Raw genomic sequence first — 16,544 nt, 5'->3', positions numbered from 1 at the left:
CAGTCAATATTTGGAAAGTTAAAGTCTCCCATAATAACTACCCTGTTACTTTCGCTCATATCCAGAATCATCTTCGCCATCCTTTCCTCTACATCCCTAGAACTATTAGGAGGCCTATAAAAAACTCCCAACAGGGTGACCTCTCCTTTCCTGTTTCTAACTTCAGCCCATACTACCTCGGAAGAAGAGTCCCCATCTAGCATCCTCTCCGCCACCGTAATACTGCTCTTGACTAGCAGCGCCACACCTCCCCCTCTTTTGCCTCCTTCTCTGAGCTTACTAAAACACCTAAACCCCGGAACCTGCAACATCCATTCCTGTCCCTGCTCTATCCATGTCTCCGAAATGGCCACAACATCGAAGTCCCAGGTACCAACCCATGCTGCCAGTTCCCCAACCTTGTTTTGTATACTCCTGGCATTGAAGTAGACACACTTCAAGCCACCCACCTGAACACTGGCCCCCTCCTGCGACGTCGAATCTGTGCTCCTGACCTCTATACTCTCATTCTCCCTTACCCTAAAACTACAATCCAGGTTCCCATGCCCCTGCTGCATTAGTTTAAACTTTGTTGGTTCATGCATAGTAGAAGTTATTTTATTTGTTTAAAACTGTAGAATCTTGTGAGATTATTTTAGTAAATCTTGGTATTTCAAATTGTGTCTGCTTTATAACAAAGGTTACTGCCCTCTAACCAGATCATAACAACTTGGATATGATTTTCTAGTAAATGAGGCAGCTTTTTGTGCCTGAGATGGACTTTTTTCCTGGAAACACTGATTTATGCAAATGAATGAGGATTCTCAGCATTTTCATGAAGTTTAATTCTCTGTTGCAGCCATAAAAGACCTCTTAGAAAACAAACACTTTGGCAGGGATTCCAACAGTGCGGTAGTTCCACAGTGCTGCACTGGACAGCAGCAGATATTCTGTGCTCAAGTCTCAGGAGTGGGATTTGAACCCACAACATTTTGACTCGGGGCAGTAGTGCTAGCAGCAGAGTCACAGCTGAATTATTAGCAAGTTCCAAAATGAAACACATTTAAATTTCAAGCCATGTTTTTTTTAAAACTAGAGAAATATTTTTATTTCCATATGTGGTCTTCCATTTTAGCAAATGAGCAAGTTCCAGCAACTGGGACTGTCAGCGTCCTCAGACTTGGCTAAAATCCCCAAAAAGATTTTACAAATACTAAAACCGTTTCAGATAAAAGCAAAGTTGAAAAGCTCAATTGTTTTTTATGCACATTCAAACTGAAAATCTCTTGAGAGAACAGGATTATATACCAGTGCAAAAAGTAAATATTCGTATGGCCAGCAAGTATAAACTATATATAGGCAGATAAATAGCAGAAGAGTAGTCAAAGAAGGGGTGGGGCTAATTAGGGACCAAAAATAAATTAATGCATGGAGGCAGAGGGCAGGGCTAGGATGCTAAATGAGTACTTTGCACCTGTCTTCACCAAGGAATATGATGCTGCCAAAGTCATGGTAAAAGAGGAGGTAGTTGAGAATGGGCTAAAAATTGTTAAAGAGGAGATATTAGAAAGGCTGTTTATACTTAAAGTTGTGAAGTCACACGGATCTCCAAAAAAGCACTTGATAAAGTACCACACAGATGGTTTGTCAGTGGAAGCCCTTGAAATTAAAGAGACAGTGGCAGCATATAAATGAATTTGGCTGAGTAGCAGGAAACAGTGAGCAGTGAAATACAGAAATGGAAAGGGGGAGATGATGGTGTAGTGGTATTGCCACTAGATTAATAATCCAAAATCCCAGGGTATTGCTCAGGGGACCTGGGTTCAAGACGGACTACCGCAAATGGTAGAATTTGATCACCATATCTCAGGCGAGGGGCAAGGTCGAGAAGGTGGCAGTTTCACGAGTAACCTCAGCTAGTATGGGAGTTGAACCTGCGCTGTTGCCATTGCTGCACATCACAAACAGGCCGTCCAGCCAACTAAGCTAAGTAACCCCCACCCTTTTATAACCTATAGATTCAACAGGCTAACAATACATAACTATTTACATATGGGGGCCGGTTTAGCTCAGTTGGCTGGACAGTTAGTTTGTGATGAAGAGCAAGGCCAATTCCCTCACCGGCTGAGGTCATTTATGAAGGCCCCACCTTTGCTCCTCACCTGAGGTGTGGTGATCCTCAGATTTAATCACCACCAGTAGGCTCACCTCTCCCCGCCAAAGGGTAAAGCAGCCTATGGTCACCTGGGACTATGGCAAGTTTACTTTATTTAAATATGGAGAGACACAGATTAAGTTGTTGCAGCTGGTGCATAATCTTTCACATCACCTTTATCTCTATTTTTTTGTTGCATTAAGTGGAGATTCGAAGGCCAGATGTAGACTAGGTGGTGACATAGAAACCTTTCCATTTAGTCATGCCCCAAGTGTCATTTCAGGCTAGCTTGGCTGGGAGTTTCTCGCCGGCTCGGATGGCGGGTTCCCCATCACTATCTAACCACAATTACTCATGTTTCTGGACCTTGGGGGGGTTCCTTTTCATGGGACACTGGCATCAGTTTTGGGACAGGGGGGACCTATACCGTTGGGATGGTCTCCACCTGAACCGAGCTGGGACCAGTGTTCTGGCGAAAAGAGTAAATAGGGTGGTCAATAGGACTTTAAACTAAAGATTGGGGGGGGGGGGGGGGGGGGGGGGGAAAGTCAGGGAACCAAGAGGTGAAGTAATCAGCGGGGAGCGTAGCTGCTTAGGAATACAAAAAAACACGAACAGACAAAACTCAAGAGTGGTTACAATTGTCCCCATCCCACAAAATATGACGCAGTGTATGGAAAGGCTCAGTAAACCAAGGTCCACCACACTAAGAAAACAAAAAGGGACGGTCAATAGAGAATTAAAGGTGCTATATTTAAAGGCGCACAGTGTACGGAACAATGTAGATGAGCTTGTGGCCCAGATTGTGACTGGCAGGTATGATGTGGTAGGCATCACAGAGACATGGTTGCAGGGGGTTCAGGACTGGCATTTAAACATCCAGGGATTCACAACCTATCGAAAAGACAGAGAGGTGGGCAGAGGGGGCGGGGTTGCCTTGTTAATTAGGAATTAAATTAAATCAATAGCACTAAACGACATAGGGTCAGATGATGTGGAGTCTGTGTGGGTAGAGTTGAGGAACCACAAAGGCAAAAAAACCATAATGGGAGTTATGTACAGGCCTCCTAACAGTGGTCAGGACCAGGGGCACAAAATGCACCACGAAATAGAAAGTGCATGTCAGAAAGGCAAGGTCACAGTGATCATGGGGGACTTTAATATGCAGGTGGACTGGGTAAATAATGCTGCCAGTGGACCCAAGGAAAGGGAATTCATTGAATGTTTACAGGAGGGCTTTTTGGAACAGCTTGTGATGGACCCCACGAGGGAACAGGCCATTCTGGACTTAGTGTTATGTAATGAGCCAGACTTGATTAAAGGTCTTAAAGTAAGGGAGCACTTAGGAGGCAGTGATCATAATATGGTCGAATTCAATCTCCAATTTGAAAGAAAGAAGGTAGAATCAGATGTAAAGGTGTTACAGTTAAATAAAGGTAACTACAGGGGCATGAGGGAGGAACTGACGAAAATCGACTGGGAGCAGAGCCTAGTGGGAAAGACAGTAGAACAGCAATGGCCGGAGTTTCTGGGAGTAATTGAGGACACAGTACAGAGGTTCATCCCAAAGAAAAGAAAGGTTATCAGAGGGGGGATTAGGCAGCCATGGCTGACAAAGGAAGTTAGGGAATGCATCAAAGCAAAAGAGAAAGCCTATAATGTGGCAAAGAGTAGTGGGAAGTCAGAAGATTGGGAAGGCTACAAAAACAAACAGAGGATAACAAAGAGAGAGATAAGGAAAGAGAGGATCAAATATGAAGGTAGGCTAGCCAGTAACATTAGGAATGATAGTAAAAGTTTCTTTAAATACATTAAAAACAAACGGGAGGCAAAAGTTGACATTGGGCCGCTCCAAAATGACGCTGGTAATTTTGTGATGGGAGACAAGGAAATAGCCGAGGAACTGAATAAGTACTTTGCGTTAGTCTTCACAGTAGAAGACATGAGTAATATCCCAACAATTCAGGAGAGTCAGGGGGCAGAGTTCAATATGGTAGCCATCACAAAGGAGAAAGTGCTAGAGAAACTAAGAGGTCTAAAAATTGATAAATCTCCGGGCCCAGATGGGCTACATCCTAGAGTTCTAAAGGAGATAGCTGACAAAATAGTGGAGGCATTAGTTATGATCTTTCAAAAGTCACTGGAGTCAGGGAAAGTCCCAGAGGATTGGAAAATCGCTGTTGTAACCCCCCTGTTCAAGAAGGGAACAAGGAAAAAGATGGAAAATTATAGGCCAATTAGCCTAACCTCGGTTGTTGGCAAGATTCTAGAATCCATTGTTAAGGATGAGATTTCTAAAATCTTGGAAGTGCAGGGTCGGATTAGGACAAGTCAGCATGGATTTAGTAAGGGGAGGTCGTACCTGACAAACCTGTTAGAGTTCTTTGAAGCGATAACAAATAGGTTAGACCAAGGAGAGCCAATGGATGTTATCTATCTTGACTTCCAAAAGGCCTTTGATAAGGTGCCTCACGGGAGACTGCTGAGTAAAATAAGGGCCCATGGTATTCGAGGCAAGGTACTAACATGGATTGACGATTGGCTGTCAGGCAGAAGGCAGAGAGTTGGGATAAAAGGTTATTTTTCGGAGTGGCAACCGGTGACGAGTGGTGTCCCGCAGGGTTCAGTGTTGGGGCCACAGCTGTTCTCTTTATATATTAACGATCTAGATGACGGGACTGAGGGCATTCTGGCTAAGTTTGCCGATGATACAAAGATAGGTGGAGGGGCAGGTAGTATGGAGGAGGTGGGGAGGCTGCAGGAAGATTTAGACAGTTTAGGAGAGTGGTCCAAGAAATGGCTGATGAAATTCAACGTGGGCAAGTGCGAGGTCTTGCACTTTGGAAAAAAAAATAGAGGCGTGGACTATTTTCTAAACGGTGACAAAATTCATAATGCTGAAGTGCAAAGGGACTTGGGAGTCCTAGTCCAGAATTCTCTAAAGGTAAACTTGCAGGTTGAGTCCGTAATTAAGAAAGAAAATGCAATGTTGTCATTCATCTCAAGAGGCTTGGAATATAAAAGCAGGGATGTACTTCTGAAGCTTTATAAAGCATTAGTTAGGCCCCATTTAGAATACTGTGAGCAATTTTGGGCCCCACACCTCAGGAAGGACATACTGGCACTGGAGCGGGTGCAGCGGAGATTCACACGGATGATCCCAGGAATGGTAGGCCTAACATACGATGAACGTCTGAGGATCCTGGGATTATATTCATTGGAGTTTAGGAGGTTGAGGGGAGATCTAATAGAAACTTACAAGATAATGAATGGCTTAGATAGGGTGGATGTAGGGAAGTTGTTTCCATTAGCAGGGGAGACTAGGACCTGGGGGCACAGCCTTAAGAAGAAAAGGGAGTCACTTTAGAACAGAGATGAGGAGAAATTTCTTCAGCCAGAGTGGTGGGTCTGTGGAATTCATTGCCACAGAGGGCGGTGGAGGCCGGGACGTTGAGTGTCTTTCAGACAGAAGTTGATAAATTCTTGATTTCTCGAGGAATTAAGGGCTATGGAGAGAGAGCGGGTAAATGGAGTTGAAATCAGCCATGATTGAATGGTGGAGTGGACTCGATGGGCCGAATGGCCTTACTTCCGCTCCTATGTCTTATGGTCGGTTTCTCTCTGGGCTAGCCCACACTCAAATTTTTTTTACATCACTGGGGAGCTGAACCTGCTGGCCAGACAGGCTCCTCAGAGATCGGACCACCAAGGTGCTAGCTTGGCAGTGCCACGATGCCAGGGTTCCCTGCCCTGTCCCTGACCACCCTGGAGACTCCAATGGCCTGGAGACCCCCCCCCCCCAGATGCCATTCCGCCTGGTCTACATTTGTGGGTCCCCTTGGGGAGGCTGATAGATGCAGGGAGCCAGTTAGATCCGGCATCAGCAAGGTTGTGGGTTCTTAAACCCACTTAACCATGCGTAACTAATGGGCGAGACCCAGATCGCGGCATCTTGCGAGTCTTTACGGCCGTCGGGAATCACGGGGGAGTCGTCACCTAGCATTTACAATATTCACACAGGAAAAAGACAATGTTGTCGAGGCGAATACTGAGATTCAGGCTACTGGACTAGAAGGGCTTGAGGTTCATAAGGAGGAGGTGTTAGAAATTCTGGAAAGTGTGAAAATAGATAAGTCCCCTGGGCCGGATGGGATTTAACCTAGGATTCTCTGGGAAGCTAGGGAGGAGATTGCTGATCCCTTGGCTTTGATCTTTAAGTCATCCTTGTCTACAGGAATAGTGCCAGAAGACTGGAGGATAGCAAATGTTGTCCCCTTGTTCAAGAAGGGGAGTAGAGACAACCCCGGTAACTATAGACCAGTGAGCCTTACTTCTGTTGTGGGCAAAGTCTTGGAAAGGTTTACAAGAGACAGGATGTATAATCATCTGGAAAGGAATAATTTGATTAGAGATAGGCAACACGGTTTTGTGAAGGATAGGTTGTGCCTCACAAATCGTATTGAGTTCTTTGAGAAGGTGACCAAACAGGTGGATGAGGGTAAAGCAGTTGATGTGGTTTATATGGATTTCAGTAAAGTGTTTGATAAGGTTCCCCACGGTAGGCTACTGCAGAAAATATGGAGGCATGGGATTCAGGGTGATTTAGCAGTTTGGATCAGAAATTGGCTAGCTGGAAGAAGACAAAGGGTGGTGGTTGATGGGAAATGTTCAGACTGGAGTCCAGTTACTAGTGGTGTACCACAAGGATCAATTTTGGGGCCACTGCTGTTTGTCATTTTTATAAATGACCTGGAGGAGGGCGTAGAAGGATGGGTGAGTAAATTTGCAGATGACACTAAAGTCGGCGGAGTTGTGGACAGTGCGGACGGATGTTACAAGTTACAGAGGGACATAGATAAGCTGCAGTGCTGGGCTGAGAGGTGGCAAATGGAGTTTAATGCAGAAAAGTGAGAGGTAATTCATTTTGGAAGGAATAACAGGAAGACAGAGTACTGGGCTAATGGTAAGATTCTTGGCAGTGTGATGAGCAGAGAGATCTCTGTGTCCATGTACATAGATCCCTGAAAGTTGCCACCCAGGTTGAGAGGGTTGTTAAGAAGGCGTACGGTGTGTTATTTTTTATTGGTAGACGGATTGAGTTTCAGAGCCATGAGGTCATGTTGCAGCTGTACAAAACTACTCTGGTGCAGCCGCATTTGGAGTATTGCGTGCAATTCTGGTCACCGCATTATAGGAAGGATGTGGAAGCATTGGAAAGGGTGCAGAGGAGATTTACCAGAATGTTGCCTGGTATGGAGAGAAGATCTTGTGAGGGAAGGCTGAGGGACTTGAGGCCGTTTTCGTTAGAGAGAAGAAGGTTAAGAGGTGACTTAATTGAGGCATACAAGATGATCAGAGGATTAGATAGGGTGGACAGTGAGAGCCTTTTTCCTCGGATGGTGATGTCTAGCACGAGGGACATAGCTTTAAATTGAGGGGAGATAGATATAGGACAGACGTCAGAGGGAGGTTCTTTATTCAGAGAGTAGTCAGGGCATGGAATGCTCTGCCTGCAACAGTAGTGGACTCGCCAACACTAAGGGCATTCAAATGGTCATTGGATAGACATATGGACGATAAGGGAATAGTGTAGATGGGCTTTAGAGTGGTTTCACAGGTCGGAACAACATCGAGGGCCGAAGGGCCTGTACTGCACTGTAATGTTCTATTTACTGGCCGCGTCCCACTTAGATTTTGGCGGCCGCGGCCGATATATTGCGCCAAGAGTCCTGGAACCTTGTATTCGGTTTGATCACACGCCCCAAGCGTTTGGTAATGCCAGTTGGTTATGCTGTAGTTTTGCTCAGGCTGGGGTCCTTAGTGTGGACAACTTGGGTGACCCATCAGTCTACTCAGCGGGCACAGGGCTCATTGAATATGCCTCTGGAGGAGCCTGCTTGTTCACTGGTATTTGGGCCATTGTTGTAAGTTGGATGACTGGAGCGCTGTTACTTGTTGGTCCGGGTTCTGTTACTTGTCGGGTGTAATGATGGTTGTGTACATGATGGGTACCCTCTGAGGCTACCACATAACTGTTGAGGGGCCTGACTGTGTACCACCGTCAATTTGTCATGGCCATGTGTGGTCTGGACCTTGACCATTTGACCAGGTGCCAGAGGGCATGGTCTGTGGGCATTTCGATCATAGTACGTTTTGCTTCTCAATCTGCATTGCATGAGGGTGTCATTCTCTTTGGGCTGCAGCAGAACTTTATCAGTAGGAATTGTGGTCCTGGTGTGCCTGGAAAAAAGTCACTGTGCTGACGAGGGCAGGCTCTGTTGTGGCAGATTTTGCAGGCTAAGGAGTGCAGCAAAGTAGACTCAAGCGAGAGCACAACACAACCGGAGAAACGCGCCCATAGTATAATGAACAATTAGATACAGTGACCTGCAGGAACATAATTCCATTTCAGGAACAGAATAATGTATTGTGCATTATATAATATTTGTGCTTCTGTAAAACAGCATAGAAGTTATGTGTATCACTATTGTGGGTCTGCTAGGGCAGGGTTTTTGAAGTGCGGGTCGCGCGAGGGTCGTGGGTTGCGAGCAGGTCGCGGAGCGATCTGTCGCACTGTTACCGTGGTGGTCCCGATCATGGGAGAAGTGCCCAATGGCTGCTACAGGCTTCCGCCTTTTAAATAAAAATAAAGGAGGCTGTGTCCAGTCTTCCAGTCAGAAGCGGCAGCAGAGAGCAGATCACATGCCCTGCAAGTACACTTGACATCAAGCACCCTCCAAGTACATGCTTTTGACGCAAAATCACGAAGCAGGGCTGCTTCCATTTTCCAGCTGCTGGCAAGACGACTGTGAAGATGGATCGTTTTCTTAAAAATAAGAGATACCAGAGACTCAAATAGGCAGTGGACATACTGGATAGGATCTCACAACAGAATATACTGGAGAGAGCAGTTCAGGGGAGTCCAGGGCATGGCAGAGTAGTGCTAGTGTTAGCTCTGTACAGAGCTCCAGGGCCTCTTGTTAACAGCCTGCAAAGAAGAAACTTATCTCGGGAACAAAGCAGTATGAAGATGATTTCTTGGGGTATGGTTTTATCAATTGTGCCAATGCAAATAAGGATGCAAACCCCCTGTGTGTTATATGCAGGCAAAAGAGAGAAGTTTCAGATTTTGAAAGAGAAGTGATGGGTGAAAATTCCTTTTGCGGTTGAGACCCCAGAGTCAGTTATTAATTTACAGTTGACAAATTAAAAGACCACGCTGCTGTACCTCACCTGTGATACGACAGCAAAAGCCCATGAAGCTGTCAGCATTCTGGAGTAGCATCTCCCAGGAGTAACCAGTGCTGAGTAAAACAAGCATTTGTTGCTATTACCTTTCATGACGACCTACATGTACGAGGTTGGATTTTCTGTTTTCATAAAGATGGAGACAGCACAAAGGAACAGGCTGAGGTCTGATATGCACATTGCCCTCTGTGTCTTTGAACACGATTGCAGCGTTATTGTGAGGACCAAGCAGGCTACCTTTTGCGAACGTGGCAAATGCCGCGAAGGTCGGCCGGTGTAGGTCGTGAAGGTCGGCGGCATGGGTCGCAAAGGTCGGCCAGTTAGCAAAAATGGGTCCTGGGAAAAAAAGTTTCTAAAACACTGAGGTAGGGTATAATAATAATAATCACTTATTGTCACAAGTAGGCTTCAATGAAGTTACTGTCAAAAGCCCCTAGTCGCCACATTCCGGCGCCTGTTCGGGGAGGCTGGTACTGGAATTTAACCCGCGCTGCTGGCATTGTTCTGCATTACAAGCCAGCTGCTTAGCCCACTGTGCTAAACCAGCCCCTATAGTACGACATTCAGTGCAGGTATTTATTACAGATGCAAAACTTAATTGCTTACCAAAAAAAGTCAGGCATTTTGCCTGAAAGCCTGAAATTTACATTTAACGCACTGAACTCTAATTGACTTTAAAATTGAAGAAGTTACGATATCTTTAAAAGAAAAGGCCAGGAAAGTAGCTGAACATCACAGCTATGCTCCAGACCCTAGAATATCTGCATAGTTACAGGAGGTCCTCTTCTCACACAAAGTAGCCTTTGTTATTTTCTCTGTGATATAACTGAACTCACCAGTTATCACATAAAAGTAATACAGCACAGCAATTACATATCAGAGTACATACTTACTGCCTTGATTGACTTTCTGCCATGATTGATCTCCCGGAACCAGTGACCCTCTTTAAACTACTTGTTCTACCTCTTAAGTTCACCTTCTACCAGGTAGTTCATTTGGATTTCCAGTCTATTCCTGAACTCACAACTGTCCTTCACCCAGCTGTTTTAATGTTTCCCTTGCAACTACAAAGTTTTCAAGCTGCGTTTTGCTTAACTTTCAGTGCCATTCATCCGTTCTCCAAAAGGTCATGTCAATTTTCACCCATGCGATGAGTTGACAAGATTATTAGTGCACCAATTCAGTTCACAAGTCACTTAGGTTAGTCTTGTTCATGGAATACATCATCAGCCTAGATATTACTATTGCTAATATTAATGTACACATGTTCATGCTAGATCTCTTGGTCTGTTATTTTAACAAAAGGATACTGAGTCAAGTTGAGAGTAGGGAATTAGAGTGGAAGGAGATTTGTGGTGAGGATAGATACCAGCTTAGCCCAGTCGGGCCAAATAGCCTATTTCTGAAGATTCTGTGCAAATAATGGTCTGCAGGTACACATCAATTCATTAAATGTGTAATCAAGTCTGTGAAGAATGGGAGTGGGTAAACTAATCAAACATTATAAGGAGTACAGGATAATACCCATCAATAAATAGGACAAATCACTGCAATATCACACATTTTCAACAATTCCCATGAATCAATAGAAAGTGACTTTGGACTAAACAAAATATAGTAGAATCTCATCTTACTGATGATCAATACAACTGGAACAAATGTTTTCTATTAATATATCAGGTATGTAGTCAACTCAAGGTCAGCCTCCTAGAGAGGCGCAGCTTTGACTACTTACATGTTCCTCTACATCTTCCCCAAGAATCTTGCTATGCTTCACGAAGTCTGCAACAGCACCCCTCAGCACAACATCGAAAGCTTCCACATACGGTGCCAGATCTTGATCTACAAAAGGAAACAAAATAATAAAATAAAAATCAATCTTAATTGAAAATAAAACCGTTTGAAACATTAAAATTAAGCTTGGAGGCTTTGGTGTTGTAGAACTACTAATGAATTTCACTTCTCATTTGTACCTTGTTCTATGATTTGATTCCCATCTCATTCCTTTATTCTCAGCGCTTTCCTTTTATTCTTTCTCTAAATCCTTTCTTTCAATATCAGTTAAGAACAATTAGAACACACACACAATAGCATCTCAAGTGTCAATGATACTAAAAGGGTGAGAACATTGACCGGAATTTTCCAGCTGTTGGGATTCTCTGTTCCCGCCGGCAGCGCACCCCTACCCGCAGCTCTCCTAGCATGTGGGGTGGCATCAATGGGAAATCCCATTGACAAGTGGCGGGAAGAGAGAATCCCACTGCCAGCGGACATCATGCTGCAAAGAAACACAGGGCTGGGTGACTAGAGAATTCAGCCCCATGTCGCAAAGACTACACAGACATTATGAAAAGTCTGGTTCAACCCAAGGCAGTACCATACGTGAAGGGTGGAATTGGTGGCATGCCTATGGAGTTAATCATCAGTAGGCCACGACCCAGATCTTCCGATTTCCAGAAGGTCAGAGATACTCCAAAAGATGAGCTATAAGACCCCAGGAGACACCTACAGGACCCCTTGGAAGCCCCAATGCATGAACTCAGTGGGAATTGGCCAGGAGGTTTGAATTTTCAATGAGCAATTCCACTCCAAAAAAAGTCTCCATTGATTAGAATGAGAGGCAACCGATAGTTCAGACTTACTTACCTATGTAGGTACCCAGGAAGTATTGAACAGATTAAAATAGAGTCTAACAATTGGGTGACTACAGAACTGACCCCCAATTTTTCACTCTGACCTCCCCCATTACTCCCTTGAATGCACCCCCATCTCCCCAACCTCCAAATCCCCCTTCGACCCACTGCCCAATTAGCTAACCAATTTCCTTACTCACCCTGACCCCTCACCCACCCATCCCCTTACCCACATACCTGACCCACCCCAGCCCCTTACACACGTCTTTTCCTTAAAGTTTTCAAAGAAGCTTGGGGGCATTTAAATTCTTTATTTACAGAATATGGCACCTAGTGGCACAAAAAGTGGGCATGATCACTGCGTGGTTTCTCGCCAATGCTCCCTTTTCCAATTGAATGCACTCTGCACAATCCTCCATTGGAAGACTGCCCTAAAAGATTCGGAGGAAGGTAGGTGTGCATTTTTAAAATCTGCTCAGGGTAAGAAATAAGGGTTCTGACTCTGAACACAAAAGATTCAGGCCTTTATAGCTGGAATAAGAAAAGATAGTGGATTTAAAGAGAGGTCAAACTTGCATTCATAAAGGTGCCTTTCATAGTCATGGGACATTCCAAAGTGCTTCACAGCCAATAAAGTACTTAGGCAAAAGCACACTACAAGAACCCACAATGTTAAGTAGAGCTCAGTTTATCATTTCAATCACTCTTCTCGCTTTCCTTCCGCAGCCTCTTTTCTTTTTCATTATTGACCTACACTGTTATTGATACTTTAAGCCTTGGTTCTGTTTCAATTCAGATATCCTGAAATGAATCGTAATTTTGTCCCATGACGTTATACTGAGAACAATATGCACCAAAAGGAAAAAGAGATAAACAAAGAGAAAAATTAGGGAAAGAATAAAAATATCTTGTAAAACTATCGGCAGGCATCGGTTCGACGCCAGGTGGTGATGCTAAAATGAAAAATTAATAAAAATCGATTATTGTTACAAGTAGGCTTCAAATGAAGTTACTGTGAAAAGCCCCTAGTCGCCTTTGGACACCCTCCAAATCGGTGTCATTGAGACGTGCGCAGTCGCAGCCCCATTGGAATGTCATTAGCGGGCCCACCAGAGATGCACCGCCTCAGATGGGCTGAGTTCCCGACGGCGCGGGCCATGTGTGGTTTCAGGGGCCATGAGCCTGGCATGGCATCTGTGGAGGAGAGAGAGAGAGAGAGAGAGAAAGAGAAAGAGAAAGAGAAAGAGAAAGAGAGAGAGAGAGAGAGAGAGAGAGAGAGAGAGAGAGAGAGAGAGTGTGCGGACAGTATCCAGCACCGCCACACCTGGCCGTGATCCATGCCACTGGCCGGGAGGCTTCTGCCATGGCTGGGAGGGGTGGTGGGGGGTGGCCAGGAGATGGGCTGTGAGGTTGGGGTGGGCGGCTACGTGGTCCAGCACAGCCGGCGCCATCTTTTCCGGCGCGATCGGTGTGTGTGTGTGTGTGTGTGTGTGTGTGTGTGTGGGCGATGGGCGGGTGTATGCGCGGCTGCAGCTTGTCCCTGTCAGACCTGTGCATGTGCAGCACGGACCCAGCGATTCTCCAACCATTTTCTATGCGTACAGTGGGTGTTTAGCATGGCGCCAGTGCTAGCCCATCACCGGTAGCGGAATCAGTGAGGGCTTCGTGCCGATTTTCCCATCGTGAAACGCCTAGGGTGGGATTCTCCCGCAATTGGCGGGATGACCCGACACCGGCGCCAAGAACGGCGCGAACCACTCCGGCGTTGGGCCAACCAGACGTTGCGGAATCCTCCGCACTTCCGGGGACTAGGCCGGCGGCGGAGGGGTTGGCGCATGCGCAGACCGAGCGCCGTGCTCCTGCGCATGCGCAGGGGGGTTCTTCTCCGCACTGGCCATGGTGGAGCCCTACAGAGGCCGGCGCGGAGGGAAGGAGTGCCCCCATGGTACAGGCCCGCCCGCAGATCGGTGGGACCCGATCACGGGCCAGGCTGGATCGCGCGCACCCCTCCCCCAGGACTTCAGTAGCCAGCCTACAAGCCAGGTCCCACCGTGATGGACCATGTCCATTTCACGCCAGCGGGTCTGGCCAGGAACCGGCGGCCGCTCGGCCCATCAGGGCCCAGAAAATTGCCAGGGGGGCCGATGCCAACGGCCCACGACCGTCGAGGCGTGATCCCCGCCCGAAAACCTGCGCCGGAGTATACGGCAACTGGCGTCGGGGCGGGATTCACGCTGCACCCGGGAATTCTCTCACCCGGCGGGGGGTCGGAGAATCCCGCCCTACGGATCCTCCATTGGCATCAGCACTCAGCCTCAGGAACGATGAATCTATGCCTTTCATGACCCCAGATTTGCCTTTCCAAACAAAAAAAGTACTTATGAAGAAGTCACTGTTGTAATGCAGGAAACACAGCAGCAAATTTATACACAAGAAGATCTTACAGACACTAATGTGATTACGACCAAAAACATTTTTAATGCTTTCAGTTGATGGATAAACACTGGCCAACAATGAGTGGCACAACAGCACAGTGGTTAGCATTGCTGCATCACAGCACCAGGGACCCAGGTTCAATTACGGCTTTTGGTGACTGTCGATGTGGAGTTTGAGTTTGTACATTCTCCCTGTGTCTGCATGGGTTTCCTCCGGGTGCTCCAGTTTCCTCCCACAGTCCAAAGATGTGCGGGTTAGGTGGATTGGCCATGCAAAATTGCCCCTTAATGTCCAAAAATGTGTAGCTTAGGTTAAGGGGTTATCGGGATAGGATAGGGGAGTGGACTTGGGTAAAGTGCTCTTTCAGAGGATCGGTGCAGACTCAAAGGGCCGAATGGCCTCCTACTGCACTGTAAGGATTCTATGATTCTGAGAAAATTGACCCCTGTTCTTCAAATAGTTCCATGGGATCCTACACATCCATTTCAAAAGGACAGAGGAGCCATAGTTAAACCTCCCATCTGAAAGACTGCACCTCTGAAACATGCAGCACTCCCTGAATACTACACTGGAGTGTCTAGGTCCTGTGCTCAATTCTTTGCAACGGTCCCTAAAATACTGGACTTCTGACTCAAAAAAGGGCTACAAACTGAGACAAGGCTGACACATAAGCCAGACATTCTAAAATAAATGATGCACCTTCTTCCTCAGATAGTTCAACTGGCAATAAATCAAAATGCACTCATCTCTAGCGATATGTTCCATCGACTAATAACAATTCATATTCTTACAAGAATCTTAAAAAACAGTAATCCCTCATTTTAGAATATTTAGCAGTCAAAACACCAATTTCTTTCCGGACTCATTCCACAACAAGTTCAACATCTTAAGACAACATAAAGGAAATATTTTTTACAATATTTAACAAAAACAGGAAGGATGATTGCACAAATCTGTTTTAATTCAATAGGACTTTCATTAGATGATCAATCCTATAATCAAACCGTTAAATGTCAGTACTGTGCTGTTGGTGAGGCATATATGACTAATAAGTTCCCAATTCGCTGGTTTCGATCCAATCTCTTCCTGGATTATATATGCAATGGGTTTGTCAATCCACTGTAAAGTGAAAGATCTTGCCCAGAATTTAGCATAAATCTCCTTCAGAGGCCACAATGGTAGTTAGCATACAAATTGGAATAGGCTATGCTCATCCAATAAGATAGGAGACCTCTTTCCCAGATTGAGGTTTAGGCACAGCCTTTTCTTACATCGAGTTGTAAAGAAAATGTTGACCTGCCCGAGATGGGAATGGAATATAAAATAAATTTAAAAATCTGACCTTTGCATTTTTTGGCACACACACTTGGATACAATTAGAATAGTGCAGTGGGCATCTAACATGCAGCAGGATGAAATGGTGGCCTTGGAACAAGAAGATACAAAAGGTACATACGAAGCAGAATTAACTGCCTCAGTAAGTTCATCTTCTGTAATAATGAAGGAAGAGGCTCAGAATCAGCAGGAGGAGAATAGCGGGGCGGGCATCTGGCAATGGCCTCCGGTGGTGGATAATCGGCACGGTGTAGTCCCAGAATCGCCTAACCCGATTTCATGCGGGAAATTGGATTCTCCGCCCCGTCGCCGAATGCGATTTTAGGGTCGGTGGAAGGAGAATCCAGCCCTTAGATTTTCAAGTGATTGACGCAAAAAGATCACTCAGCAAGATTGCAAATGTTAGGACTTTTACTGTAACAAACAAACTAAAATCAATATTGACTGCACATTAATTATTAGGCAACAGGGTGTCAACACTCCTGGAATGGCCAGGGGTCCCCCTGAATCGTCTTCAATCTCTTAGTAGCCAAACCAAGTGTTCCAGGAGCATGTCTGCTCCTGGCAACAACAGCCGGGTCCAGCCACCCACCAATCACAGGCTATGCTTGGATTCCACCTACCCTTCCCCAAGTCAAGGTCCAGCTGTCAGTCAATCCACATTCAGGTAAAAGCTGATTTTTCCCATATCTGAAGCCTATTGGCCAGTATTACTTTTATTAAACTTGCTAGCCTCTTTTATTGTTCAGTTTTAGCTG

The 16,544-nt window shown here is 45.7% G+C and overlaps 1 protein-coding gene across 2 annotated transcripts in view; it reads right to left on the bottom strand.

Moving 5' to 3' along the window:
- The window catches only part of cap2 (cyclase associated actin cytoskeleton regulatory protein 2), a 354,457-nt gene that overhangs the window by 255,958 nt on the left and 81,955 nt on the right, over positions 1 to 16,544 (bottom strand). For both annotated transcript variants that reach the window (XM_072509676.1, XM_072509677.1), the window contains exon 3: positions 11,118 to 11,224. In XM_072509676.1, the coding sequence (XP_072365777.1) occupies positions 11,118 to 11,224 (107 nt within the window). The remainder of the gene's footprint in view (positions 1 to 11,117; positions 11,225 to 16,544) is intronic.

Source organism: Scyliorhinus torazame, chromosome 6 (assembly GCF_047496885.1).
Source record: "Scyliorhinus torazame isolate Kashiwa2021f chromosome 6, sScyTor2.1, whole genome shotgun sequence".
Lineage (NCBI taxonomy): Eukaryota > Metazoa > Chordata > Chondrichthyes > Carcharhiniformes > Scyliorhinidae > Scyliorhinus > Scyliorhinus torazame.
Note: the sequence above shows the minus strand (reverse complement) of the source record. Positions and strands in the feature narration are given on the sequence as shown.